Source organism: Lepidochelys kempii, chromosome 10 (assembly GCF_965140265.1).
Source record: "Lepidochelys kempii isolate rLepKem1 chromosome 10, rLepKem1.hap2, whole genome shotgun sequence".
Taxonomy (NCBI): Eukaryota; Metazoa; Chordata; order Testudines; family Cheloniidae; genus Lepidochelys; species Lepidochelys kempii.
Window position 1 is genome coordinate 17,048,719 of NC_133265.1, and position 25,542 is coordinate 17,074,260.

The 25,542-nt window shown below is 41.5% G+C and overlaps 1 protein-coding gene across 1 annotated transcript in view; it reads left to right on the forward strand.

Moving 5' to 3' along the window:
- Positions 1-22,594, forward strand: part of DNAH3 (dynein axonemal heavy chain 3) — a 107,556-nt gene extending 84,962 nt beyond the window's left edge. Inside the window, exons 45-62 of the mRNA XM_073362223.1 lie at positions 174-297; positions 417-573; positions 1,775-1,918; positions 2,538-3,204; positions 3,292-3,457; positions 4,891-5,107; positions 6,599-6,781; positions 8,804-9,002; positions 9,814-11,955; positions 12,783-13,008; positions 13,318-13,562; positions 15,202-15,318; positions 16,527-16,681; positions 17,440-17,607; positions 18,028-18,170; positions 18,734-18,938; positions 19,339-19,476; positions 22,194-22,594. Coding sequence (XP_073218324.1) covers positions 174-297; positions 417-573; positions 1,775-1,918; positions 2,538-3,204; positions 3,292-3,457; positions 4,891-5,107; positions 6,599-6,781; positions 8,804-9,002; positions 9,814-11,955; positions 12,783-13,008; positions 13,318-13,562; positions 15,202-15,318; positions 16,527-16,681; positions 17,440-17,607; positions 18,028-18,170; positions 18,734-18,938; positions 19,339-19,476; positions 22,194-22,547 — 5,750 coding nt within the window. The 3' untranslated portion in view covers positions 22,548-22,594. The remainder of the gene's footprint in view (positions 1-173; positions 298-416; positions 574-1,774; positions 1,919-2,537; positions 3,205-3,291; positions 3,458-4,890; positions 5,108-6,598; positions 6,782-8,803; positions 9,003-9,813; positions 11,956-12,782; positions 13,009-13,317; positions 13,563-15,201; positions 15,319-16,526; positions 16,682-17,439; positions 17,608-18,027; positions 18,171-18,733; positions 18,939-19,338; positions 19,477-22,193) is intronic.
- The last annotated feature ends 2,948 nt before the right edge of the window (positions 22,595-25,542 follow it).

The window sequence follows — 25,542 nt, forward strand, 5'->3', positions numbered from 1 at the left end:
TTAAGGTGTAGAAATGTGCCTGAAAGAAAACCCTGGAACCAGATCCAGATCCAAATTGTACAGCTTGATTGTATTGCTAATAAGATGGTCACTGCTAGACAAATGATAGGTTTAAGGTGGAAAGAGTGTTGTGCAGTGCTGGACATGACTGTGTCATTCACTGTGTATTACAGGGCGTTTCACACGACACTTGAATATTATTTCCATCAACGCTTTTGATGATGACATTTTAACCAAGATTTTCTCTTCAATTGTTGACTGGCATTTCAGCAAAGGATTTGAAGCTGTATTTACAAGGTAATGGTGATATGTTTCCCGAGACTATTTTACAGAGAACATATTGTCTCAAATCTTTCATTTGCGTGCCTCACAATTAAATTCACCTTTCTCTTCTTTTTATTTATTTATTTTTTAAGGCTTGGCAAGATGATGATCCAAGCTACAATGACTATTTATAAAATGGCTGTCGAGAATTTTCTTCCAACGCCTTCAAAATCCCATTACGTCTTTAATCTTCGTGATTTCTCCCGTGTTGTTAGAGGAGTGCTGCTGTGTCCACACACCCATTTACAAGTAGGCTGCTGTTTAACTGTGTTCATAAAAACGATAGTTAAAAAAATAAAGTATTAAAGCTAAATTCTCTTCACTAACATGCACTGTAATTTTAATGGGTTTGCATGCATTTAACTGAGAGCAGGATTGGGCCTGAATATTTTGCTATGCATTTTCCTCCTCCCTCTTGATGAAGAAAAACATATTCAGATATTGTTATTATTATTATTATTTATTTATTTGCTTGTATTACAGTAACTGCTAGATCAGGGCCCTGAGGTGTTAGGCCCTGTAATATTCATAGTAGGAGACAGTTCCTGCCCCTGAACTTGCTACCTAAATAGACAAGACAAAAGGAGAAGGGAGAAAAGGATTATTATTCCCATTTTACAGATGAGGGAACCGATGCCACAAAGGGGTTGAATGGCTTGGCCCCCAAAAATGTATCTTGCTATTAACTGATGATGGAAGTTTCTATGTAATATAAAAAAGCCAAACAAAGCTATTAAGCAAGTTGGGGAACATTGTCATCCTTTTACACTGGATAAAAGGGCTGGAGTGGCATAAAGTGGCCATAAAAACCCTTGATTTATCCAGGGGAGAATTCTTCTGGTGCAGAAAATGAGGAAGGCAGCTGCAGGCTGTCCTCTGAGGATCTCTGTGCCAGCTTTGATATAGTGGGCATGCAAGGGGCAAGCCTATTGGGGCAGGAGGGGTGTTTAAGGGGTGGGGACCTTTGTTAATGTTATTACAGGGGTGGGAGTTATGCATGTTAATCCTTATTCCTTGAGATGAGAGTGTACTCAGGATGAAGCTGCCTTCAGTGGGACCTGGATTTCACCCCCATTGTTTATCGCTATATGGAAGGATTGCTCCTAAGCACCCATGTCATGAGTCACATGTCCTTTGTTCATTGCCACTGATATTATTCTAGAATATGAAAAATCATCATAAAGTGCCCCAAAGATAAACACCCTTGATGTAACAATAGTTAAGTGCTTTATGAGCAGAGGTCAAGACTGTATTGGCAGGAAAGATATGACACAGTCATTATGTATTGAGGAAGCCAGCTGACCCATTTGCTTGCACTCTCACAACTCAAAGATTCCCATTGACTTCAGTGAGAGGTGGATCAGGCCTCAAATGGAGATCTGACTCCTTTGTTATGAAACAAGTCCTGCCCTTTAAATATTGATCTGTTCATTTATATCTGCTTTTACAGGATGGGGATAAGCTGATCAGACTTTGGATCCATGAAGTTTATCGAGTTTTCTATGACCGCTTAATTGACAGTGACGACAGGGAGATGTTCTTTAATATGGTAAAAGAAACAACATCAAATAACTTCAAGCAGAGCGTTGATAAGGTACGCTGGCTTATACACTGAGAATGGTTTGGACAGGTAGATGGGACTGACAGATTTACAAAACCAATTCAACATTTCAGATATACTGTAGCAATATTAGAAAAAAATTTGAACCATCTCCATTGGTGCACCCACAATATTTGCGGGTGCATCTATTTGTATATTGTGCATTTGCAAATGCAAGTTAGGGGTCTCATCCTGCAAATTACTCTTTGCAGGTGGACTCCTGACTTCAGTGGGGCTCTCTCCAGGGGCAGGAGGTCACTTGGAATGAGTAACTGGCAGGATTGGGGCTGAGGTAGTTAGCCATGCTTTTATTTGATTTATGCGTATTTGGAAGGTTCCATACATGCTGTGGGTGTATTATTAGGCTTTTTGGAAACTTGGCCATATACTAGACAGTGAAATCAGAATACCCATATTTTGAGGTATGCATATCTGAAAAACACCATTTCAGCATACATTGTTTTGGTTTTTTTGGTCTAAAATAATACATTGGAACAGCTGGAAGATAGCATTTCCACAGCAGTAGGACCTACTACTATGTGGATATGGATGAGTATTTCTTTAGAGAAAAAACAGAATCTGAATTATCAGCTGAATCTTGTCTTTTGCATAGGTACTGAGTCATCTGTCGCCTACTGGCAAGATCACCGATAATAATATCCGCAGCCTCTTCTTTGGAGACTACTTTAAACCAGACAGTGATGTAAAAACCTATGATGAAATCACAGACTTAAAGCAACTGACAACCGTGATGGAATATTACCTTGACGAGTACAACACTATCAGCAAGGCACCAATGTCCTTGGTCATGTTTAAGTTTGCCATTGAGCATATCTCAAGGATATGCAGAGTACTGAAACAGGACAATGGTCATTTGCTTTTGGTGGGAATTGGTGGGAGTGGGCGGCAAAGTGCTACCAAGCTGGCCACCTTCATGAATGCTTTTGAGCTTTCTCAGATTGAAATCACAAAGTCCTATGGCAACAACGAATGGAAGGAGGATGTGAAACGAATCATGATGCAGACTGGCGTCAGTAACAAAAATGTGTCTTTTTTGTTCTGTGACAATCAAATAAAGGACGAATCATTTGTGGAGGATGTTAACATGCTTTTAAATACAGGTGATGTGCCTAATATCTTCGCAGCGGATGAGAAGGCTGACATTGTTGAGAAAATGCAGGCTGCAGCGAGGACGGAAGGCAGGAAAATTGAGGCTACTCCACTTGCTATGTACAACTTCTTTATTGAAAGAGTGAAGAAAAATTTACACATTGTCTTAGGTCTGTATATAACACACAATGTCTTATTGTAAATCTTTCTGCCTCTTAACTGTTGGTGGATTTAAGAACAATATGAATTCTTTCCAGCAATGAGTCCAATTGGAGATGCATTCCGGAATCGACTACGAATGTTCCCTTCATTGATAAACTGCTGCACCATTGACTGGTTCCAGACCTGGCCCACTGATGCTTTGGAAATGGTTGCAAACAAGTTTTTGGAGGATGTAGAACTCGAAGATGAAATTCGAAAAGCGTATGTGTTTATTTGTCAAGAGAGTTCTGAAGCTGATAACCACATCTCCAGCTGAAGCATCGTATTAGGATAACATCACAGCTGTGTGATACTTCAGCTGAAGATGTGGTTATCAGCTTCAGCTCAAAGTGTCAACATACCCTTAGTTACAAGAGTGCAACTCCATTGATGTTTTCACAGGGTGACATTGGCCCTGTAAGACTGGTCAGTTCACCCCTAGATGGGGCTTAAAAGGGGACACCTGGGCTCAAGAGCCAAGGAGAGATAGACCTAGTGAGTCAGAACTGCCTTAGAGTGCAGATGGATTCAGTCAGGAAAAGGGCAGGTGAGAGCTGCCTGAGGGGTCCCAGGGCTGGAGCACCCATGGGAAAAAAATAGTGGGTGCTCAGCACCCACCCGTAGCCCTGCCGATCAGCTCCTCCCACTCCTCTCCCAGTACCTCCTGCCCGCCAGCGGGCCCCGCTCCCTCCCAGTGCCTCCTGCCCACTGCAGATCAGCTGTTCAGTGGCATGCAGGAGGAGCTGGGGGGAGGGGCGGAGCGAGGGCAGACTGTGCTTGCGGGAGGGGGAAGAACAGGGTGGGAAGAGGCAGGGCGGGGTTGGGACGAGGGTGGGAAGAGACAGTGGTGGGGCTTGGGGGAAAGGGTGGAGTGGGCGTGGGGCCTGGGGCAAGCAGGGGTCGAGCACCCCTGGGAAAATTAGAAAATCTGCAGAGGGAGGAATTGCCTGGAAGCCAGCAGACATTGTTGAGCCAGAGAGCTGGGGCCAGACAGGGCTGAGGGCTGGGGTGATATGTGCTTAGAGATGCCAGAGCAATACCTGAGCAGTAAGCATGATGGGAGACACTGAGATGAGGTGGGACGCTGATAGACTGTTGGGGACTCGGTTTGTTATGGTTTATACACACAGGGGTTTATTTGGTAACAAATTAACCCTGCAAGTGCTATTTATATTCAGAAAGACTGTTTAGACTATTTCTGGGAACTACTGAAGGGGAAACTGAGGCAAGCACATCAATGATGCCACTGCCTGATGCTGGTGGGTACCCCAGTTGGGAGCCACCCTAGGACAATAGTCAGTTTGGGTCTGTGTGGGTTTATGGCCCAATTTTTATTGGTGCTCAATACCTGAAGCTCCCTTTGACTTTAGTGTGAACTACGTATATTCAGTACCTCTGAAAATCCTCTCTGAGAAGAGAATTTAGCTCCGTATATTTTAAATAATGTGCTAAATTTTGCTCTCAGTAACACCAATATAATTTCATTGACTTCTGTGTAGTTATTTTGGATTTACATTGGAGTAACCAAGAGCAGACTTTGACTCCATTGTTTTAGATGCTAATAGAAATAAACAAACAGTTGGTAGGACACAAAATTGCCAGGATTAATATAAAGAGACATTTTCATTCATATTAACATGTAAGATTTTCCATAGGGTTGTGTCAATGTGCAAATATTTCCAAGAAAGTGTGAGAGATCTCTCTGTCAGCTATTACAGCACACTGCGAAGACACAACTATGTAACACCAACATCTTATCTGGAACTGATTCTCACCTTTAAGGCTCTACTAAATAGCAAGAGGCAAGAAGTTGACATGATGAGAAATCGTTATCTTGTGGGTCTGCAAAAACTTGAATTTGCATCTTCACAAGTAAGTTTAGACTGAAAACTTGAAGAATACTTTTTAACATGACATATGGTTAATTTAGCACATAGCTTCTGCTAACGCTAATAAGAGTTGCAAGCTTAATTCTCTGTTCACTGTTGTGTTTATAATTTTCTTCTTAAAAGCCACCAGCAAATCTGAGATTCTTGCTTAGCTATTTTAAGAAACTGTGGCATGTAACTTCAGAGTAGATCTCCTAATGTAAGATTGAATGGAGTCAATGCTACTTAGCAAAGTTTTTCTAACATGTTTGGTTAAGTTCAAGTAACATTATTAGGGTTACCATACGTCCGTATTTTCCCAGACATGTCCGGCTTTTTGGTTCTTAAATCGCTGTCCAGGAGGAATTTTTAAACATCTAAAAACATCCAGGATTTTGCCATTATTATTTTTCCCCAAAGAAGAGTTGATCATTCAAGAAAGAGAGTGAATGTTGATCATTCGAGAAAGAAAGTGAATGTTGATCACTCAAGAGAGTGCCCGCTTTTTCCCCCTAGCTCCCAATGCTTGCGCTGCAAAACAGCTGTTTCGCGTGGCTGGGAGGGAGAGGAGAGGGGGGGAACACGGTGCACCCAGGGGAGGAGGCGGGGCCAGGGCAGGGATTTGGGGAAGGGGTCCAACGGGGCAGGGAGGGGGCGGAATTGGAGTGGGGACTTTGGGGAAGGGGTAGAGTTGGGCCGGGGCAGGAGGGGCGCGAGCAAATACCCTCCCCCCCATGGAGCGCCCTCTTTTTTGAATGTTCAAATATGGTAACCCTAAACATTATAGTTTTCTCAGAGCCCCAGTTGAAGAATCTTTGGCAGCATAGTTTCTTCAAGAGCTTTCGTGACATTGGCTGTGCATGCCTGTGCCTATTCCTCCTTTCAAAAGGGGAAGAAGATGCAGGAAGGGAGTTACTGTTGCATGAATGAGCATTACCTTTTGAGGAGATTTGCACTAGGAAATCCACCAAGCCCCCAACTCGACAGCTTCCCAGCTCTTCTCCCTGCTGCTCCTGGAACAGACCCTGGCAAAACAAAGGGGCTTCCTACTTCTGTGCACTTCCCTAGTGGAGGAGAGCACCCCAAGAATCTGCTGCTATTCCAACTTCTGTATCCCTTGCCTGGTTTATGCTGGATTTCATTCTCATCCATGCATGTAAATGGAGGGGAGCATTGGGGTCCACTAGCTGACTATAAGGAAAGCAAAACTGATCAGTTTATTTTCAGTGTCCAGGCTGAGTGAATTGCAAAAAGTAAAGATATTACAAATATGAAAAACACATTAGATTTTAAAAATCTGCTTCAGTTTTAACAGGAGGAGATCTCAGTAAAATAGGCAAGAAGGCTACTTTTTAAAATGTGATTTGTATGCTGAGAGTCCTTTTTTAAATTGCACTATGTGTCGTAACATCTTTACCATTTTCTACCTATCACACTGAGACAGGAAATACACATGCAAATTACCAGGATTTCTCTCACGGAATATCATCACTAGGTTGCAGAAATGCAGAAGGAGCTGACTGCCCTTCAGCCTGAACTAATTCAAACCTCTGCAGAAACAGAGAAAATGATGATCCAGATAGAAAAAGAAACGATCGAAGTAGATGCAAAGAAGGAGCTAGTATCTGCAGATGAAAAGGAGGCGAATGATGCTGCAGCTGTTTCCCAAGCTATTAAGGTAATTTACAAGGGCCTGTCCCTGTGAGATACTGCATCTGTCTCCAGTCAAAGTAAATGGGGGTTGAGGAGATAGATGCACAGTACTTTACAGGTGAGGCCCAAGTTCCTAACAATGCAATTAAAAAAACAAAAACACAAGAGATAATGATTGAGATGTTAATAATGTTAACAAATGTTATTCTGGCTGTATTTAGCGATGGCCAGATAATAATTCTACAGTGCTCCCAGAATTCCTTTTTCCAGTCCTGACTTCAACGTGCATCTTGCACACGTAATGCAAGGTGCATCTCAGATCTTCCTGAAAGAGAAAGTTAGTCCCCTTATGCAGCTGAGTAAAGAAAGAGATGGACCTAATTACATGGGCGGGGAGGGGGTATCTTTCTGGGATTGTTATTTATGTGGAATAAGCCCCAGTAAACAGGTTTTATATAGAGGTTTGTGGGGGAGGAAGAAATCTCCTCCCCAGAGCTTATAGTGCAGTTACTCTGAGGCTGCTATCTGCAGACAGGAGCCATAGCCTCTAAGCTGGAGCAGCAGGTTATGGTATGCCAGGCCCACCACTTTATGTGGGGTTTATGGTCTTATGATGTTTGTAGTTTGTGGACACATTACTATGCCATGTCACTCTGTCAGCCAATCCATAGCCCCACTCCCCACTCTGTGCTAGTGTTCCTGAGTTCTACAGCATGCAGGAGTAGCTTCTCAGACCTCCATTTCCCATGCACTGGGACTGCAGTAGCTCCAAAGCATTGGGGCCTTCTGCAGACCCTAGAATTTCACCCTTAGTCTCTTCACTATGTCTACACTGCAATTAGACACCTGCAGCTGGCCCATGCCCACTGACTCAGGCTCACATGGCTTGCAATATGAGGCAGTTTAATTGTGGTGTAGATATTTGGGATTGGGCTGCAACCTGAACTCTGGGACTTTCTGACCTCACAGGATCATAGAGCCCAGGCTCCAGCCTGAGCACGAACATCTACACTGCAATTAAACAGTCTCTTAGCCCAAGCGCAACAATCCCGAGTCAGCTTGGGCCAGACGTGGCTTTTTAATTGCGGTATAGACATACCCTTGGTGTAGCAGACAGGCCCACAAAAAATGTGGTCTTGTTACAGTGTTGCCCAGCAAGCCTAATGTTCTATTCACTCTAATGAATGTAGGAGAAAAGTGAGATGTGTGCTTTACAAGGATAAGATTAAGTCTTGGATACTAGTCGATGAGGTGTCCCAACATAGTATCCCACCATGCTGTTGGAAACTGTTTGTCCTGCAGCGGTTTGTGTGTGACGTTCTTGTATATAGGCCAGGAGTTGCAAGTCATTAATCCAGAACCCTGTATACATACTAATGGGGAATGAAAATATTATTATTATTTATATTGTGATAGTAACCCAGGAGGCTCAGTCATGGGCCACGAGCAAACATCCTCAAAGGGAATATCTCCATGACCAGATGTCGGTGGCACAAAGACCTCCATGAGAGATTGTGAGAATCTCCAGCACTGTCTCAACTGTTGCAGAAACGCAAAACATATACAACTGCTGGTACCTGGGATTATCTCTGAAGTTATTGCTATATGCTGCATTCTGCTGCAATAGTAACATGCACATGGTAAAAGCAATGAACTGCTCAGCACTCTTCTGAAGTCCCATGGATCTGTTACTCTTACCCCCCGCCCCGCCCCCATTTCTCAGCACCTGCAACAAGTCAGCAGAAGTATTTTGAAGATGTTTAAATGGTGAAATGGAGATATCCCTTGGGCCTTCAACTGTAAAAAGGAACATGGTGGTGAGATGCAGTTAAAATGACTGTGTAGAGAGTAATACACTAAACTGTCAGGATAGATTATTAAAATAGTTATCTCTGCTTGAAATGTACTGCTATGTACATTGTTCCTAGTTAATTATAACTGCAAATGGTTCACTAATGCCACATTCGCATCTCTCAGCTCATGTCAGTCAGTTTACAGCAGACTGTGCAACTCAAAGGATTAAAGAATTCTTTCAATGTATTTGCAGGAAGAGTGTGAAGGGGATCTTGCAGAGGCCATGCCAGCTCTAGAGGCTGCACTCTCTGCTCTTGATACCCTGAACCCCTCAGACATCTCGCTTGTCAAAGCCATGCAGAATCCACCAGGCCCTGTCAAGCTCGTTATGGAGAGTATCTGTGTAATGAAAGGAATGAAACCAGAGAGAAAACCTGATCCAAGTGGCAGCGGTAATAATATCATTGTGAAAGCTTAGGGACTGTTTGTGTCATCTGTGTCCAAGCTAAGACACGGTCACCTATTCTGCTTTACATTCACACCGAGCTAAGATTTGCAGATGCAGGAGGGATGCCTCAGAGAGCTCTGGTGCAGCATGCTGCACTATTGTACCTTACACCTGCATGCTCCCCTCCAGCACCACCTGCCAAACACTACCAAGCATGTAGGGGAGGTCAGAATCCAGACTGTGCCATACTCCTAGATAACCACTCCCCGTGGACCTGTGGAGCATCACTAGCCATGCTAGTCAGCCTTTTGCACATGGGGATTAATAGGATTAGTATTGGGTCACACATAAATATACTGGATGGAAGAGGGGAAGAGATGCCTTTTACCACCTTCTCGCCTACCTAGTGCACCCACAATTTATCCCTTAATAATTAGGAATTAATAGTTATAAATGTTGCTTTTATTATGTAAATTAGGAAGGAAATCCTCAGAATAGGATGTATTTAATAAAAGTCAACCACAAAAAATGTTTATAACCATTTGTTTCTCTCTCCCCTTTGCTTTTGGCAGATTAAAATTAAAATTATTGTATTGTTAATGTACATGCATACTAAATTTCAGTTCGACACAGATTAATGATGCTGTGTCCTTGTTTGAATTTTTATATGTAAGCATTTTTCTAAAATTTGTTAACTGCAGCTGTATGGCACAAACCTAAAGATAATTAGTATTAGTTTTTTCATATCTTTGTTTAAAGTATTTTAATTTTGAATACCTATGATTTAAGCCTGATTTGATTTATGTGCAATACAGGTAAAATGATAGAAGACTATTGGGGAATCTCTAGAAAGCTTCTAGGAGATCTGAAATTCCTTGAAAGCTTAAAGACATACGACAAGGATAATATTCCTCCTGCTGTAATGAAGAGGATCAGAGAGAGGTTTACTCAGCATCCAGATTTTCAGCCAGCTGTCATAAAAAATGTGTCATCAGCCTGTGAAGGCTTATGCAAATGGGTTAGAGCCATGGAGGTGTATGACCGTGTAGCTAAAGTGGTTGCTCCAAAACGTGAGCGTCTTAAGGAGGCGGAAGGTTTACTTGAAATTCAAATGAAAAAGCTAAATACAAAGCGTGCAGAACTTAAGGATGTAATGGACCGTCTCCAAGCTTTGAATGATGAGTTTGAAACCATGAATAACCGGAAGAAAGAATTAGAAAACAACATTGAAATCTGTTCACAAAAGTTGGTAAGGGCTGAAAAGCTGATTAGTGGACTTGGAGGTGAGAAAGATAGGTGGACAGAAGCTGCACGATTGTTGGGAATCCGATACACAGATCTTACTGGTGATGTTTTGTTATCTTCAGGAACAGTGGCTTATTTGGGAGCCTTTACCGTAGACTATCGCCTTGAATGCCAAAAGCAATGGCAGGTTCTATGCAGGGAGAAGCACATACCATGCTCCAATGATTTTAGTCTCAGTAATACTTTAGGGGATCCTGTCAAAATCCGTGCCTGGCAGATTGCTGGATTGCCAGTTGATTCATTTTCGATTGATAATGGTGTAATTGTTTCTAACTCAAGAAGATGGGCTTTAATGATTGATCCTCAAAGGCAAGCCAACAAGTGGATAAAAAATATGGAGAAAGCTAACAAGCTTTCAGTTATGAAACTCTCTGATACGAACTATGTGAGGACACTGGAAAATGCTATCCAGTTTGGAACACCAGTCTTGCTTGAAAATATTGGTGAAGAACTAGATGCTTTCATAGAGCCTATATTGCTAAAGCTAACATTCAAGCAACAGGGTGTGGAATACATGAGGTTAGGTGAAAATATAATTGAATACTCAAGAGACTTCAAGTTTTATATGACAACTCGCTTAAGGAATCCTCATTATTTTCCTGAAGTGGCTGTGAAAGTTTGTCTACTCAACTTCATGATTACACCACTAGGTCTTCAGGACCAACTTCTTGGAATTGTAGCTGCAAAGGAAAAGCCTGAGCTGGAAGAAAAGAAAAATAAACTGATCATAGAAAGTGCAGCCAATAAGAAACAGCTGAAGGAGATAGAAGATAAAATCCTTGAGGTTCTTTCCAAATCAGAAGGAAACATCTTAGAAGATGAAACAGCAATTAAGGTTTTGTCTTCATCCAAAGAGCTATCTGAAGAAATCTCAGAAAAGCAGGAAATTGCCTCTGTAACTGAAATGCAGATAGATGCTACTCGAATGGGTTACAAACCAGTAGCTGTTCATTCAGCAACTCTCTTCTTCTGCATTTCTGATCTGGCAAACATTGAACCTATGTACCAGTATTCATTAATTTGGTTCATTAACTTGTACATTCAATCCATTGCGAATAGCAAAAAGAGTGATGATCTAAAGGAGAGAATTGAGAATATAATTGAACATTTCACAGTAAGCATCTACAATAATGTCTGCCGTTCACTGTTTGAGAAGGATAAACTACTATTCTCCCTCCTCCTGACTATAGGAATAATGAAAGGAGAAGATAAAATAGATGATGAGGTTTGGCGGTTCCTATTGACAGGGGGTGTTGCTCTTGATAACCCTTACCTCAACCCAGCCCCAGAGTGGTTGACTGACAAATCATGGGCTGAGATAGTACGTGCATCTAGTCTAAAAAACCTTCATGGACTGATGGATCATGTAAGGGAGAATGTTTCAAAGTGGAAAATGATTTATGACTCTGCAAAGCCCCAGGAAGAGGTATTTCCCAATGTATGGAAGACTTTAGTAGGGCTAGATCGTATGATCATTCTAAGGTGTTTAAGACCTGATAAAATCATTCCAGCAATGCAGGATTTCATCACAGAAAATATGGGAAGAACCTATATAGAACCACCCACTTTTGACCTTGTGGGAAGTTACAATGATTCCAATTGCTGTGCACCTTTGATTTTTGTATTATCACCAGGTGCTGATCCTATGGCAGGTGAGGTTAAAAAAAAGATTTTAAACTGAAATCTTTGCATGATAAAATGTGGGCTCCTTCATTTAAACAGTCCTTTTATAGTACAATAAATTAATTGTAGTAGTAGTAGCTTCATATTTCAAACATTCTTACCCTTCCACACGTCCTTTATCTTGTAAAAACATACCAAAATAGGGGGAGAAACTGTGGGGGAAAATTATAATGGTGATGAAATGAATAAATTTCTGTTGGATCTTCAGGGGTTTAACAAGATTTAGATTTCAGGCCAGAGTCTCATTTATGCTAAGGCCCTTTTACACCACTCTTTAAATTGGGAGTAATTTACATCTAAAAAACAGCAACTGCCTGGAGACTCAGTCTCATATACCACCTGAAACTACTTTTAGCTTTCTTTTTTTTTTAATTTATTAGAATCAAGGCCGGCTCAAGGCATCAGCGAACCAAGCAGGTGCCTGGGGCTGCAAATATAAAGGGGTGGCAGGACATCAGGCTCTGGGGCAGCAATCTGCCCTCGGCGGTGGCGGCGGGAATTCGGCATCCGCTCCGTTACAATGCGTTTCACGCTCGGCGGCAATTTGGCGGCGAGGACGTGACTCTTCAGTCGCCGGTGGCAATTCGGCGGCCGCACCACCACTCCGCCTCCGTGTTCGGCGGCAAGTTGGGGTTTTTCTTTTGCTGCTTGGGGCGGCAAAAAGGCTGGAGCCAGCCCTGATTAGAATGCAGATTAACATTTGTACCTTTAATGGTGTTTCTCATTATAAAAATGACATATGCAACATGGATCTATTTGCTAAAAGATTTTGTGTGCATTGTATTTTCTATAATAGGTTTGTTAAAGTTTGCTGATGATCTTGGCATGGGAGGTACAAGCATTCAGACTATTTCACTTGGCCAGGGCCAGGGTCCAATAGCAGCAAAAATGATATGTCAGGCTATCATTGATGGAACTTGGGTAGTGTTACAAAACTGCCATCTTGCAACCAGCTGGATGCCTGCTTTGGAGAAAATCTGTGAAGAAATGATAGTGCCTGAGAATACCCATGAAAAATTCAGGTAGAAGCTTTAATATTCTTCCATTTTCTGTGGGATTACTTCCAATATAAATTAGGACTGCTAGTAAAACGGAATAAAAAGGTTACATGAATAATTATCACATTGGAATAATTAAGTATCATTGAGAAAATAGCAATATGTAAATCGAGACACCATCTTTTCTATGTAGATATTCAATTTATCTAATCCACATCTGTTTCTAAAAATATATTTAGATTGCAACTGACTCATATTAATAAAGTTTAAAACTGATGCAGTTCAAGACTGAGGATATTTAATCAAATATGTTTCTGTCTTTACCCTGTTCAGATTATGGTTAACCAGTTATCCATCAGAAAAGTTTCCTGTCAGTATTCTCCAGAATGGCATCAAAATGACCAATGAACCTCCTAAAGGGGTTAGAGCAAATCTCCTACGATCGTACCTCAATGACCCAGTGTCTGATCCTGCATTCTTTACCAGTTGCCAAAAACAAGAAATGTGGCAAAAATTGCTTTTTGGACTTTGCTTTTTCCATGCCCTGGTTCAAGAAAGGAAAAATTTTGGCCCATTGGGTAAGATTTGGATCATTTTGCAGATCTCCTAAAAAGCATTAGCAGTTTTGCAATATGTTACTTCACTCTTGCCTCCAGAACGCCAGCCAGAAGCATTACCTCCAGCATTGTGAGAAGAGGGTGCTCATGTTATCTGATGATGGCTGTGAATTTTTGTGTGTGTCAGCATTGCACAGAATATAGTGAAGCAACATTGAAAAGCTATTTTGAGGTTTTGGGCTTTATAAATACACACAGGTTTGACTCCTGAGGTTCTTATTGAGACAAAACTGCTATTGAAGTCACTGGGAGCTTGCAAAGTAAACCTAGAATGTATTTATGTTGTCATAAATTGCTGTGTTGTTATTAATTATTATTTTATTACATTTCTGCATAAAACAGTTGTTTATCTGTTTGTCAAAAACAACTCCTATTCAAGTTTTCATTTTAAATTATTTACCTTTTTTATTAATAGAAATTGAATTTTACTCATATTTTTTTTTATCGAGCAAAACTAGTGCACATGTTCATTTAGTGTAGCATTTGAATTTATTTAGCTGCAGCTAATTGGCCATACAAAGAAAATTCCCAAGCACATAACATACATAAGAATTTGATTTGTTTTTCATTTTTTTGTGAATAAGTCCTACATGACCAGCAAATACTGTGTGGAATTAAAAGTTGTTTTAAAAATATTTAGGGACAAACTCAGATGTCATATACTCCATTGACTTACATGGAGTTCTGCCCATTTACACCAAGTCTGAACTTGGCATGCACATTGTATGCTTAACACAGCATTGCTAACTTGTCATAAAAATTAATCATTCTATACATACAATCTACTCACCTACCTTATCATGCAGCTGATGATAAAAGACAAATATTTGACTTTTCTGTCAGAGAAAGATACCTATCCTAGATGACTAAGCGGGTACAGTTTTGCATGTTTGGTTTGATATATAGTAACATATGGACTATGTTTTATTCAGATCAGAATTATTCAAAATACATGACACAATGATCACCATTAAAAAGACAACATCTGCCAAGAGTTAACCTTACATGTTACCATTTCCCTGTACTTAGGATATAAAATAACTTCCATATCTTTGATACCACTATGTGATAAGTAGTAATTCTTGTTAAACATTATCTTTTTAGTAGCAACCACTGTACCTATTTAAATGCACAGCAGTTAGATTGGTAGAAGGAGGCTATTTGTTTATTGATAAACAGTCTAAGTTCAGTCAGTCACAAAGGTTAAAACACTGAAATCAGTCAGAATTCCTATGGTCTTGCTATCTAACTGATTTCAGATCAGCTAAAGCACTGTACAGTTGTTTCCTACATCTATTAGAATACAGCTTTTCAGTTGTGAGCAGTGTCAAAATGTCAGGACCTATAGGCACATCTTTAATTATTTGGAATGCAGTAAGTAAGTATATAATGTTGCACTGGGATAGAATATTGTTAAGGATAGCTATCTCCAAGTTGGGTAGTAAACACTCAGGCAAATGCCTAAACTTCACTGAGTGGTGATCTAGTGGCAGGAGGCTGTTACTCTGTAATAACAACTTCATACCAATGTCATTACTTTCTAAGCACAGTTATCAGGACAATATACCGCTGAATCAGGTGTCTTTTTTTAATTGAACAGGTTGGAATATTCCATATGAATTCAATGAATCTGATCTTAGAATCAGTATGCGACAGATCCAGATGTTTCTGAATGAGTATGAAGAAATCCCATTTGAAGCTCTGACCTATCTAACAGGTATAGAAGTGGCACTCTGTAATGTACTGGTGGGTATTTGATAAAAATAACTTCAGGTGATGAATGATAACATCATAAATACAATGACGGTCCATGATACATGGGATAGATTCCACGTAGTTATTCTTTCTTGCCCCCCTCCATCCCCAGGCAAGAGGTATATACCCCCAGGCATAAGATTTGAATAACTAGATCATTGTTGTACTTTGCATAGCTAGAAAGGTTACTCGTGGTCCAGAAAAACTCCTGGGCTTTGTTTAATACTTGTCAAACAAAAGCATCAATGGCATCTCTATCACCTTGGCTGAGCAATACATCAGAGCATGACATATTCAGTGCTGGAGATTTGCCAGGGAGTGTGATAATCCGCCTCACTTGTAAGGTATTGTGGATTGCCCTGTGCCTTGTAAATAGTTGATATATTTCCTGGTAGTCACAGTCACCTAGACATTGCTCATTCTTCAGCTAAAGGCCTGCTCATGGACACCTCCCCTCCCAACCTCCAAAACATGATTTCATGCTTCTTTGTAGTGAATAGAGAATTTAGTTACATGAAAAGTAATATTGGGATAGTATTATGGAAAGAAGATATGAAAATAAACTTATTTAATGTAACAGGTGTGACTGCTGGGCTATGTCCCCCCACTTTGTACCTAAGCTGTTATTTCCTCTTCCCTGGTATAAAAGTTTCTGTTCTCTTAGGACCAAATCTCTCTTCATTGCCTGCAGCTCCCACTGTTCTAATCTCTCCAGGTCCTTCTGCAGAGTGGTTCTTCTTCTTGCTTGTTTATGTCTCTACAGTTTTGTCATCGCGCAGACATATAGTCAGGGTTGAGTTTATACCAAAGACAGGAAGCAATTATACAGGTAGAGAAGTGCTTAGTTTTGGAGTTTAGCTGGACAGATAAAGCCTCTGGAAAATGGAAAGGCCAAACGAGCCCCAAAGACGGGGTTCAGTTAGCAGGAAGTATCACTGCTTGAAGCATGACATGATTCATCATTGTGAGAGAAGGAGTTTCCCAGACCAGCTGGAAGTGTCCCCCACACCATTTATGGTCAAGAGATCACAGCATGAGCAACACTGGGTTAGATAGTTCCTGTCATGGTTTTCAGCTTACCAGAGAAATTCTTTAATGTAAGCCATTTTTATTACATCTTTATAAATAACCATGCATTCTTTCAGCCCTGTTTTCTGTTTAATTTCCCAGGGGAATGTAACTATGGTGGGAGAGTAACAGATGACAAAGACAGGCGTCTTCTCCTGTCACTTCTTTCCATAGTCTATAATAAAGATATAGAACAGGAGAAGTATAAACTTTCACCTGAGGATGACTACTATATACCACCACATGGACCATACCAGGTAGGGAAATAAAGGACAGAAATTCCTTCTAATAAGTCATTGAGTTTATATGTGAACTTTTAAGAATAAAAATCTCAGAGTACACTGCTGTGTATTATTGTGTACAGGAAACAAAAAAATGTTAGATCATAAAGAGTGTCAGAATGTATCTTTATATGCACAGAATACAGACTCACCAGTTTTGAACTGGCACTTAATGTTCTGATGCAACTTGATGAGAGATGTGATGATCTTACAGTGTTCTGTTTCCTATAAATGAAAATGATGCCACATCTGTGCAGGTTTTCTATTTCAGGGCCATTGTGGTGCTGCAAAGCTGGGAAGGGTCAGGCTGCAGAGACACTATGCAGGGGGACTCTACACCTCCCGCAGGCCCTTTTTATCACGACAGCATGGTTTGCCCAGGTCTAGCTCTTTCGACATTTTAAAATATTGCACTTGGCTCCTGATCTCAACAGCGTAATCTGAGTAAGGCTGGGGAGTTCATTAGCTAGTATAGAAAATTAGATAAACTCAATACTTACATGAGGACTGCAAGATCAGGTCCTAAATTAGTTTCTGAAATATTCAAAGCTTTTGTATTTGTCTGCTTGGATTATGCAAAGCAATGATTTTTTTAGTTGGGAATTCATGTGTTTGAACATGACCGACTGTGTATTACATTCTCATTATGTTCCATTAAAGCTGGGCTGTACTTACCGATTGATAAAAAATGTTATTAAATACACATTTTTGGTAACTACATGTTTTCCTTGCAGTCTTACATTGACTACTTAAGAAGCTTACCAATTACAACACATCCAGAAGTGTTTGGGCTTCATGAGAATGCAGACATCACTAAAGATAATCAGGAGACCAACCAGCTTTTCAGTGGAGTGCTTTTGACTCTGCCTAGACAAGTGGGTGGAGGTGGCAAGTCCCCACAGGTAATGGGGATTGGGGATCCAAACAATCCCCTGTCAAGGAAGCATCTTAGGGAGGCATTCTTAGTGCATCATTCCTTATGGCTTAGAGGAGTCAGCCACTTCCACCTCTGACTACTGGGCCAGGAGTGGGTTTGAGTGACTCCTTGTGGATTCAATCACCTTTATGGGTAAAGGGCTCACTAAGAAAAGAAAGTGGTCTCCCTCTCAAAGAGACCAAATTGAAAGGCCTGCTCAGAGCTCCCCAATAATGTGGGGAACAGGGCCTTTGTATATTATCTATAAATAGCTATACAAATATTCAGTGAAGCAAAAGCATATGAAACAGCAATATTTGAGGAAATCTGTTTTGTAAAAAGCAACAATAACAAAAAAAAAGCCATTTGAAAAACTTCCTCATTCTCTGCACATTCTTGATTTCAGGAAACTGTTGAAGATTTGGCACGGGACATCCTGTCCAAATTACCAAATGACTTTAACCTGGAAGCAGTAATGAAGAAATACCCAGTGCTTTATGAGGAGTCCATGAATACAGTTCTTAGGCAAGAACTTATCAGATTCAACAGGTGGGGCCGCCTGTTTTCTTTGACTTTACAAAAACTGAAAGGTGCTAAAATGTTTGTGTTCATGATCAGCACCAGGTCACAAGCTTTAGACAATTGCAAGCATTTTATAATAAACTTCTTTTACAAAAGCTGTTTGAGAGCAGATTCAAAATATTTGAAAGCTGCAGCAAACGACTTCCTGATGGTCAGTTATCTGATAGTAACAGTTACCTTTTAGTCACTGCTAACGTGGACCAGATGTGAACGAGTGATGATGAAGTGAAAGACTACATATCTTATTACGAATCCTCTGAGTCATTCAGTCCCCTATATTCCCAGCATATGACAATATTTCAACTCATATCTAAAGTTTAAAGCTATGGTTAATTAATTTCCCTGGTCTATTGTAAGTTTTTCCTAGAAGTTAATAGCCAAAGTATAGTTTTGGTATTTACATATACAGTGAGAAATTTCTCAATACTCTCCAGCGCTTTCAGTCAATGGCAGTCAGTGCATAGAATTCAGTTGGCTTTGGACCAGAGGTTTAGTGAGTAATGAAATGGCAATCTCCCCTTTATCTGCAGGCTTACAGAAGTTGTTCGGAGCAGTCTTGTCAATTTAGGCAAAGCTATCAAAGGTCAAGTGTTGATGTCGTCTGAACTCGAGGATGTTTTCAACAGCATGCTCGGAGGCAAAGTACCACCAATGTGGGCAGCCAAATCCTATCCATCGCTGAAACCCCTGGGCAGCTACGTGTCTGATCTTCTTACACGTTTGGCCTTCTTCCAGGTATACTAAAACTGGTGTGGATCCATCTCAGGGACCAATGTGTGAAAGCTGAATGAGAGGATTTACTTCAGTTTGGGTTACTTAATAATTCCCAGATAGAGCCAGTTTGTGAACTTCTTACACACATTCACAAGCAGTTACTCATGAGCAATCCTCTTGAAATTATCCATGCGAGTAACTGCTCAAAAGTGTGAATAAGGACTTCACAATCTGGCCGTTACTCTGTAGTGACAATGTACAATTTTCAGCTTTTTACTTTAAACTTTTCAGTAGGGAGAAATGTTTTACATTGTGTTCAGCACCAAGATAGGGTTGAAAAGTTTTTACAATCTAAAGAAATAAATGTTTTGGGTTTTGCTAATAAATATATCTACATATATATATATATTTTCATATTTAGGAGTGGATCAGCGAAGGGCCTCCCAACGTATTTTGGATATCGGGATTCTACTTTACTCAGTCCTTCTTAACAGGTGTTTCACAGAACTATGCTAGAAAATATACCATCCCAATTGATCATATTGGATTTGAATTTGAGGTAAAAATATGTGGAGGAATTTCATTTATACAAACCATTTACATGTGTTATGCGAAACGAACAAAAACAAGCTAACACTTTACAGACAAGACAATGGGGACATGTTAGGGTGTCAGTGTGAACCTAAGTCACTTTAGATTTACACCAGTGTAACAGAAATTGGAATCCCATAGACTCATAGACTTTAAGGCCAGAAGGGCCCATTGTGATCATCTAGTCTGACTGCCTGCACATTGCAGGTCACAACCTCACCCTCCCCATCCTGCATTAGACCGATAACCTCTGTCTGAGTTACTGAAGTCCTCAAATCATGATATAAAGTCTTCAAGTTACAGAGAATCCACCATTTATTCTAGTTTAAACCAGCAAGTCACATGTAACTCATGCTTTAGAGGATGGCAAAAAAACCCTAGAGTCTCAGCCAATCTGACCTGGGGGAAAATTCCAACCCCAAGTATGGCGATCGGTTGAACCCTGAGAACGTCGGCAAGACCACCTAGGAAAGAATTCTCTGTTATAATTCAGAGAACCCTCCCCATCTAGTGCTCCATCCCCAGCCGTTGGGGATTTTTGCTACTAGCAGTTGCAGATGGGCCACATATCATTGTGGCAATCTCATCATACCATCCCCTCCATAAATTTATCAAGCTCAGTCTTGAAGCCAGTTAGGTTTTTTGCTCCCCTTGAAAGACTGTTCCAGAACTTCATTCCTCTGATGGTTAGAAACCTTCGTCTAATTTCAAGCCTAAACTAGTTGATGGCCAGTTTATATCCATTTTTTTCTTGTATCAACATTGACGCTTAAATAACTTGTCTGCGAGTCTTGAGTTTTCCCTTGAGCCTCTTCTCGCCTTCCCTCCATCATCTGCTCAAATCCCCCTTTTAAACTCAACCATAGTGTTTACCTGCATCTCCAAACCTTGGATTGTCTCTTCCATCAGCTTTGGCACTTCATTCAAACAAAACACTTTTCAGGTACCCACTCCAGGATAATGTACATCCTGCAGCTTCCACATCCAGTCACCTTCACTGTCCCTTCCATTCCTTGGGTCACTACTACTGCTGCCTCAGTAGCTGTCATAGCCTTCCTGCCTAAGCTCCTTTCAAGAAAAAGAAAAAAAAACCACAAAAAAAAACAAAAAACAGAACACAACACCCCTCCCTTCCCCAAACTCCTCTTACAAACACCTATTCAAACTCCCATTTCCAGTTCTGTTTGCTAGCTCCTGTGCCGCTGCTCCTGGCCCAACATCTCAGCCCTGGTGAGCTTACAGCCTGAGGGTCCCATTCTTACTGCCGTCAGCATCTACTCTGTGACCATACTGGCTGGAGTGGGAGACTGTTGTCTGGGGAGTCGGGAACTGATGTGGAATGCTACAGTGGAACTGGGTCCTTGTCAAAGAGGGAACGCTTTTCATGAACAATCAGAAATAGATTCTGAGGCTGCAGAGACCAGAGTGCCTATAGAGCTTTCAGAGGCCAGAAGCACCAGAGGCTATTTTTCTACTTAATTGATCCCTTAGCTAGGAGACACTAGTTTGAAAAATATTAGAGAACTAGTGAGAAGAATGAATGCTGAATGGAAAAAACAGGATCTTGGAGCGATAAACCGGTAATAGTTTAAGTCAGGGATTCAGGGCTATTGGGATTGCAGAGAAAGAGGTGAAAATAATGAGTCCAAAGAACATTATATACTTATCTACGATAATGAGCAGACTGTGAAATACTAAGGCCTGGAAAAATACATTATCTTTAGAAGTATTGTTGTGGATTCTCCATGATTTTGATCCTACTATTCATACTGAAGTCAGTTGCCAGAGCTCCCCTTGACTGCAATGGTGCACGATCAAAGCCTGTGTTTGAGACTTGCCACATGCTAGAAAAATGGCCTTAAAAAACTATCTTGGTGAGTGCTCTGAAAACAAACCAAGGGAAACACAAATGAGAAGATGTCTCGGTCACATATCTTGTGTGCAAAAATGGGGATTTATTACAATCACTTCCCTCTGAGGAAAGTAGCCATCAGTGTTTGAAGGAACTCCTGTTAGTAGCAGAGGATGCACATGATTGAGCGTACTGTTTGGGTTTTTTTGCTGTTTGCCTCCCTGCTTTTGTTGCAGGAGTATTTAGCCTGGGCCCTGTTCGGGTTAAGTGCCATTAGTTTCTTCTTTTATATTTTGGCAGTTTTCCTTTGGTATCTTAATTGTGTGATCACCAAGGCATCTTTTTGTTTAATTCATTCATTCTTATCATAAGTTCTCTGAGTAAAATTCATGCCTCTGCAGAGAGCCAGCACAAGACCTATGCACCACTTAAGTCCTATTTCGAGGGCTTAAGTGGCATTTAATTAGTGCACAGGCCTCATGCTGGTCCTCTATACAAAGGTGAAGTTCACCCCCTGTGCATACAACTATACAAATGCCACTAAAATGATGGAAAACTCGGTAATACATACGATTTTATTTAAGCATATTTGCCAGTAATATGAACAAAAGATAGATTGGGTCTCCTTAAGAACTGCAGGACGGGGACACCAGAGAAGCAGGTAGGGCTTGATCCAAAATCCATTGAAGCCAAAGAAAATGTCCCATTGACTTCATTGGGCTTTGGATCAGGCCCTTAATCAGCTATCTGAGCACCGCAGATATTATGATTTCACTGAGTAAATATATTCTGGATATAAAAGGAGACCAAAGCCAATTATTTAATCATTCCAGGTGACAAGACAGGAACACAGCTTGGAGGAAATGCCAGAAGATGGGGCATATGTGAAAGGACTTTTTTTAGAAGGTGCCCGTTGGGACAGAGAAACCATGCAGATTGGGGAATCGCTTCCAAAAATCCTTTATGATTCTATGCCTGTAATTTGGCTGAAACCTGGAGAAAGTTCAGCATTTCTGCATGAGAACATTTACTCATGCCCTGTTTACAAGACAAGTGCAAGAAGAGGTACCTTGTCCACTACAGGGCATTCAACTAACTTTGTTCTCTCAATAGAGCTCCCTTCAGACCAGCCTCAGCAACACTGGATAAATCGTGGTGTGGCAGCACTATGCCAGTTAGATGATTAAATTTACCTACTTCAAGATACCTGAATTTTATAATTAAAAGACACACTTCACGCTCCTATAGCTGCACTTCTTTTTTACATCAGCATTTATTGCTGATTTTTAAACACTTCTACTTCCTATTTCTTTTGCTTTTCAGCCAATTTGCATTGGTAGGGGGAGGACTGATTAAAACAAAACACTCCAAACAAAACCCTGTTACAAAGACTTGGGCCTTGCTGTGCTGTAGATCAAAGTGGGCAGAATTCCCAGAGAGAATACGCACTGTACAGTCCACATCATTCTGACCTTGTGTAATCCTGATAAACAGAAACCTTCATGCAGTTTGGTTAGCTTGCCCCCCATTAGGGTTGCCAACCCTCCAGGATTGTTCTGGAGTCTCCAGGAATTTAAAAATAATCTTTAATTAAAGATTGTCATGTGACAAAACCTCCAGGAATACATCCAACCAATATTGGCAACCCTATTCCCCACTTATGAACTACAGGCCCAGACCTGCCAAATGGGGTTTTGCCATTGATTTGAAAGGAGAGCAGGATGGGGCGTAGATGGCTGCTTAATCTAAAAGAGATATAGATGCTGTCCTCCTGCAACCATTACTCATAAAAATAGGCCTTACTGGATCTGCCTACTGCTGTGTGGGCTCCCTATAGCTGGTCTTCCCTTTGCATGCATGGCCTTGTACGCCCTAGGAACGTGGAGGTTGGGGAAGAGAAGAGACGGGGCTAGAGTCTTCCCCCAAACAAACAGAACAGGCCTTACAGTGGTATAAATTGTCATAGTTGCATTGTGGAACTATGATAATTTACACCAGATGATGATAGGTCCTAGAATTTCAGCACAAGCCTCTGTGTCATGGTTTTCAGCATGCCCAAGGCATATGCTTGCTACAGCATGTTTAAATTTTCAGTTTCAATATAATTTAGAAGTATCATTCAGAGTGCTGTTCTATTTTCTCTTTGTCTTACCTGACCATACATGTTCTGTGTGCCTAAGAGAAAGGCAGTAGAGTGTCTCCCTGTACCTTACCTCCTCAGCCAACCCTCTCATATGATTAATTCATAACCTGATTATATATGGTGTTTGTTTAGAGCCTCTCATCAAAGGAGCTCAAAGTACTTTGCAAACTAATTAAAAATAAAATAGTGCTGTGCATCTTCATAGAGCTACACAGTCATTAACTAATTACTCCCCACAACACCCTGCTGAGATAGACCTGGGATCTGTGATGGGTGTGTACCGACCCCACACTGGGTCAGAAGGGGTTAATGAGGGCATGTGGGCGCAATCAGCCTGCAGTAGGTGTTAAGCCTGGAGGAAGGAGTGAAAAGGCCTGAGCCTAGCTCAGTTAGGCCCTACTGCGGAAGGAGAGCAGATTGCTGGTTCTTGCTTAGTGAGAGAAGCCTGGGGGAGTCAGAGAGCTGGGCGGGCTAGCTGAGCGACGGAGCCTCTCTACAGGAAGGTATGTTTCAGAACTGACATGCTGGGAGCCCATGAAGAGACTGAGGCAAAGCCTAAGGTAGAGCAAGGAAGTGGTCTAAGGGGGCAGCCCTTGGGCAGTTGGGCCTTGTCTGCCTATTCAAGGGTCTCTGGACTGAAACCCAATAGAGAGGGATGGCCTGAGTTCCTCTACCAGACTGCTGAGGAAGGAGGAGCAGAAACTCCTGCTGACAAGGAATAAGGACTACTGTAACCCCCCCCCCCCCGTATTGTAGTGGTGGTGGGGAGGGGAAGAACTAATGAGTACAGACTTGGACTGAAGGTCCCATGTGAAGTTGACAGTTGTGTAGGACTACTGGTACCCCAGTACGTGTGGGACTCTGACCTGGCTGGACAGCTGAATCATAACAAGAAACACCACTGGGCCAGAACAGCTGTTCAGCAGGGAATGCTAAGGTAGGCGCTCCAGATATGCCATGCCCAGTCCCCGGAGGGTGTGCCGGTTGGGGAGTTGTATGCTTTTTCAGGGAGTTTCTTGAGCAAATGCTGTAGTTTCTTTTGGTAACTCTCAGTGGGATCAGAGGGTAATGGCTTGTAGAAAGTGGTGTTGGAGAGCTGCCGAGCAGCCTCTTGTTCATATTCCGACCTATTCATGATGACGACAGCACCTCCTTTGTCAGCCTTTTTGATTATGACGTCAGAGTTGTTTCTGAGGCTGTGGATGGCATTGTGTTCTGCACGGCTGAGGTTGTGGGGCAAGTGATGCTGCTTTTCCACAATTTCAGCCCGTGCACGTCGGTGGAAGCACTCTATGTAGAAGTCCAGTCTGCTGTCTCGACCTTCAGGAGGAGTCCACCTAGAATCCTTCTTTTTGTAGTGTTGGTAGGGAGGTCTCTGTGGATTAGTATGTTGTTCAGAGGTGTGTTGGAAATATTCCTTGAGTCAGAGACGTCGAAAATAGGATTCTAGGTCACCACAGAACTGTATCATGTTCTTGGGGGTGGAGGGGCAGAAGGAGAGGCTCTGAGATAGGACATTCATTTGCAAATTGGATACTATTAACTTAGGCTTGAATAGAGACTGGAAGTGGCTAAGTCATTATGCAAGGTAACCTATTTCCCCTTGTTTTTTCCTACCCCCCCACCTCAGACGTTCTTGTTAAACCCTGGATTTGTGCTGGAAATGGCCCAACTTGATTATCATACACATTGTAAGGAGAGTGATCACTTTAGATAAGCTATTACCAGCAGGAGAGTGGGGTGGGGGGAGAGAACCTTTTGTAGTGGTAAACACCCATTTTTTCATGGTTTGTGTGTATAAAAAGATCTTTTGTACTTTCCACAGTATGCATCCGATGAAGTGAGCTGTAGCTCACGAAAGCTTATGCTGAAATACATTGGTTAGTCTCTAAGGTGCCACAAGTACTCCTTTTCTTTTTGCGAATACAGACTAACACAGCTGTTACTCTGAAACCAGGTTTATTTTATTAGGAAAGAGCCCGTTTGGAAATGTCTTTCCCCCCAAAATCCTCCCAACACTTGCACCCCACTTCCTGGGG